Genomic DNA, 3,886 nt, shown 5'->3' with positions numbered 1-3,886 from the left:
CACGGCTTGCAGGCACTTATACTGCATTCTCTACACAACGCATGCTGTCAAACGTTTCTATAATCATATGTAGTACTTCTATCTTTTCTTACAGTTTATTTCACAACTTTGCCAACATTCTCATCTGCATAAAATATTGTTGTATTTGGCATCAATGCAACCATTACTGTCACCATTGCAAATGGTGTGTAAAATAAATTCATTCGGTATAAATTGTACATACCAGTGTACCATCACTCTACAGTTAATTAGTAAATTTTCTATTCGCAGTCATCCCTGCAAACATTAAGATATCCAATTTACATTTTCAAAACTGAGTTGACTAACATTTAACATGTAAAATAACATCACAACATACCATACCACCATGTTGTAAAAGGGAACTCTGGGTCTCGCTCTTTTAATTGCGCCCATTTAAAACACCTTTCTCCTTCCCATAAACTCCACTCCAGGCGACTGTGGAATGCTTTGGATTTACCAGCTGTCCTGACACCTTATTTTCTTGTCCTCCATGTGAATCGCAACATCATTGCATTGTTATTCTTATAATTTGAAGCTTGATGAGGAAACCCTTGGGCTGACTTTGAAAAGGTTCCCATATGGTAAACAAACAGCTGGAGCCATGCGCATAAGTCTTAACCCACTCACCCTTCTACCGAATCGCTCTCTGTCTCATTGTTTAACGTCTTAGGTGACGTCTTGAGATTGTGTGACAGACCTGTTGTACTCTCGAGAGGGAAATGATCAAGCACCAGGTGATTTATGCAAAGCCTGGATTTATTATGGCATTTTTCCACCACCAGATTGAATCAACACATGGCATTGGATCCATCTAAAAATTATATGCACCACTCAGAGATAACGACAGTACAAAATAGACCTCTGGTTTTGCAAGAAGTACTGTGAACAGTTTCTCGTCAGCGACAAGAAAGGGCCTCCCCAGTTGTATTTGTGTAACACACCAACATAAAGACAAAGCCACTGTCAACATGTATTTAAACGCACATTAAGTGTTCGCCTTTTGCGGGTGCCTGTATGAATTTAGGGTCAATCATATGGTAGCATGTATGACATAAAATTAACAGTACTACCATATAGTCTTATATACAGTACAGAGGCAGTGATTGGATAGCAGGACAATATGTTATGCATACTCGTGTGCATGTGGCGTTCCATGTCCATGTCTCACTTTCCTTCTCGCGGCTCTGGTAATGTGTTGATGAGTGCGAACAGACTTTTCTCCCAGCAGAGCACAAGGAGGCAGAAGCAGGGAGCGAGCATGCTGCCATTTCTTTTTTTCCCAGCATTTGAAACGCATGGTGGTCGCCGGTCACCGGATGCCTGCTCCTTCGCCCCCGTCAGCCGGCATATGCCACTGAGGAGCATGTGCGAGAGGCCTTTCACACCAAAAGCCCCACTTAAAAAGTTGTGACTGTCCTTTTTATTTTTTTCCCCCCCCTACATTGGAATCTTAATCCTTCCAAGCTAAAATATCTGAGTGAGTGGTGATATGTTACAGAAAGCGCAATTCTACAGGCGTTGTGACTTTGTTTATCTTTGATTCAAATTGAGGGTAAACAGGAGAGGGGGTTTTATTTTTATTTTTTTTACAAATGTCAGTATAGCCCAATAACTGTTTAACAGTACTTCACAGAAAGATAACACAACACACACTTTCTGTTGTAAACTGCAACTAGGCACATTTGCAGAGGAGACATGGAATATACTGTAATGAGCCTGTTGAAGGCAGCCTTGAGCAGGAAAAGGGATGTACAACACTTCTCTGCAATAAATAAAGCAAGAGTGTGAGCCTCTGGCAGTGCATCGCCATGTCTTGTGTTTCAGGAATGTATCAAGATATATGGACGGCTAGATACCCTGTCGTCATTGTCTTGCAAAGCTGGCACAGTATAGTATAGGCCAACGTCTTGAAATAAAATGTCAGGTTTGGCATAATTACATCAGAACATTCTGGGGCTGAGGAGTCAAAGCTATCCATATACAACCCACATTTTATTTTACTGTGAGTACCAATGCCCTCTCCAAACCCACTCACCACTGCAGGTTCACAAATGTAGCATATGTTTTATATGGGTGTGTGTGCGTGTGAGACCAAAGGGCTACCATATTACAGCAAGCTCCGTCAAAACTATTGTAATACTCCACCCCTACTCCCTCTGTAGGTGTAAACCACACACATTGCTAAAATACGAAAACCAGCTGGGTGGGGGGGGGGGGGGTGCCTTGGGTTTCAAATAAATCATACAAAAATAGTACTGTACAGTATACGGTGTGACAAACCCTTTGTTTCTGAATAAAGGGGACAATTGTGAGATGAGGGTGAACCATTTATCCACCCATAACACACACACACACACACACACACACACACACACACACACACACACACACACACACACACACACACACACACACACACACACACACACACACACACACACACACACACAGAGAAAATTAAACCCATCGCAAATAGGTTTAGGAGTCTTTTTGTTGTTCGTTATCTGAGCATAAAAGCAGTTCCTAGTTCATAGCCACTCAGATCCACTCGGAGTTGGTCCCCCGCGGCCCCTCCGCCATGCAGCTCGGCTGCTGTGCAAACGGACCCCTGCGTCTTGTAACGGATCGCCCGCTATCTCGCTCCTCTCATTCCTTATCTCTGTGGGTTTCCCTGATGGGGGGTGAGGGGTGGTAAACACAGGAGCCCCTACGATCCCTCACTCCCCTCCGAGCTCTCCGCCTGCACTTGGGGCTCCTCCGCAGTGGGTGACTGGGCCCCCCCCGGACCATCTGCACGCACACAACATACACACAGAGACACAGAAGGTATTTTGAGTCATCTTAGAGAGGACAAAGACAAGAATACATGTCCAACCGTCTGTTTTGACAGCGGGCAGATTGCTGTGACGATGCCGTACGTTACCTCATTTGTTAATGTGAATATAGGGATCTATATCGTCACTAAATTTGGGAGAAGGGACGGACTGAGGTTCGAGGGTCCAATTGGCCCTTGAGCAAAGCCCCGAACCACAGGTGCTGCATTGTAGCTGAACCTCCACACTGACCTATCTTGCAATATATATTGGGCTTTGTTTGTGTGTATGTGCGTCAGTGTGTGCATGTCAGCTACCAAATGATCCCGAAGTCCTAGTATTTGGGATGCAAAATGATCATTTAGCTACTTCTGAGTATCGTAGCGCAAGACCTCGGACTAGAAATATAGCAGGGCTGCCGCTGCACATTAATTCCTGATTGCAACCCATTTGTGGCTGTGGGTCGCATTGCCTTTATTAAAATCTTCGGTGCACCTTTGAGGGAAAGCTCGGCCAGCTTTAGGGGCAGGTCAGTGGGGTTTACCCCCGCTGGAGAGCCCAAGATGTCAGGGAGGGCGTTCCGTCTCCCCGAGCGACCCGAGGAGGCAAAGTCCAGCACAGGCTCCACCTCCGTCATCTTCTCAGAACCAGACTCAAGCCTTGTGAGAGGGATAGAAACAGGCAGAGACAGAAACAAAGATAATTCATGACTTTATGTCTCAGAACAACAAATGTTCCAGTAAGGAGCATGTTTTGATCAAAATGGAATGCCAATAAAGCTGGAATAATCTGACTGGTTTGAAAGAGAGCAAGCGAGAGAGAGAGAGAGACAGATAGGGCTGCATGGTGATATTTTGGCTAAACTCATTGTGAAAAAGCACTTGACAACAACCAAAATCTCAAGCTTGAAGTCGAGTTATCAGCTTGTATTGCCTCTTTAATTTCAACCATTCTATGTCAAAGGCCAAGCCACATAAACAGGAGCTCCTTCGTATAAATACCTGTGTCCTCAACCATCAAATCTAACTATAAAGGAAGGAATCTCTGAATGT

The 3,886-nt window shown here is 44.4% G+C and overlaps 1 protein-coding gene across 1 annotated transcript; it reads right to left on the bottom strand.

The window, feature by feature from the left end:
• Nucleotides 1-2,728: 2,728 nt before the first annotated feature.
• Nucleotides 2,729-3,471, bottom strand: LOC307240899 (cAMP-dependent protein kinase inhibitor beta-like; the record flags this gene model as incomplete). Its single annotated transcript, XM_080014809.1, has 2 exons — nt 2,729-2,811; nt 3,330-3,471. The coding sequence occupies 2 exons, from the start codon at nt 3,469-3,471 to the stop codon at nt 2,729-2,731; spliced, it is 225 nt and encodes a 74-aa protein (XP_079870935.1).
• Between the last annotated feature and the right edge of the window lie 415 nt (nt 3,472-3,886).

This window comes from Zeus faber, assembly GCF_960531495.2.
Source record: "Zeus faber genome assembly, chromosome: 1".
In the NCBI taxonomy this organism is placed as follows: Eukaryota; Metazoa; Chordata; class Actinopteri; order Zeiformes; family Zeidae; genus Zeus; species Zeus faber.
Note: the sequence above shows the minus strand (reverse complement) of the source record. Positions and strands in the feature narration are given on the sequence as shown.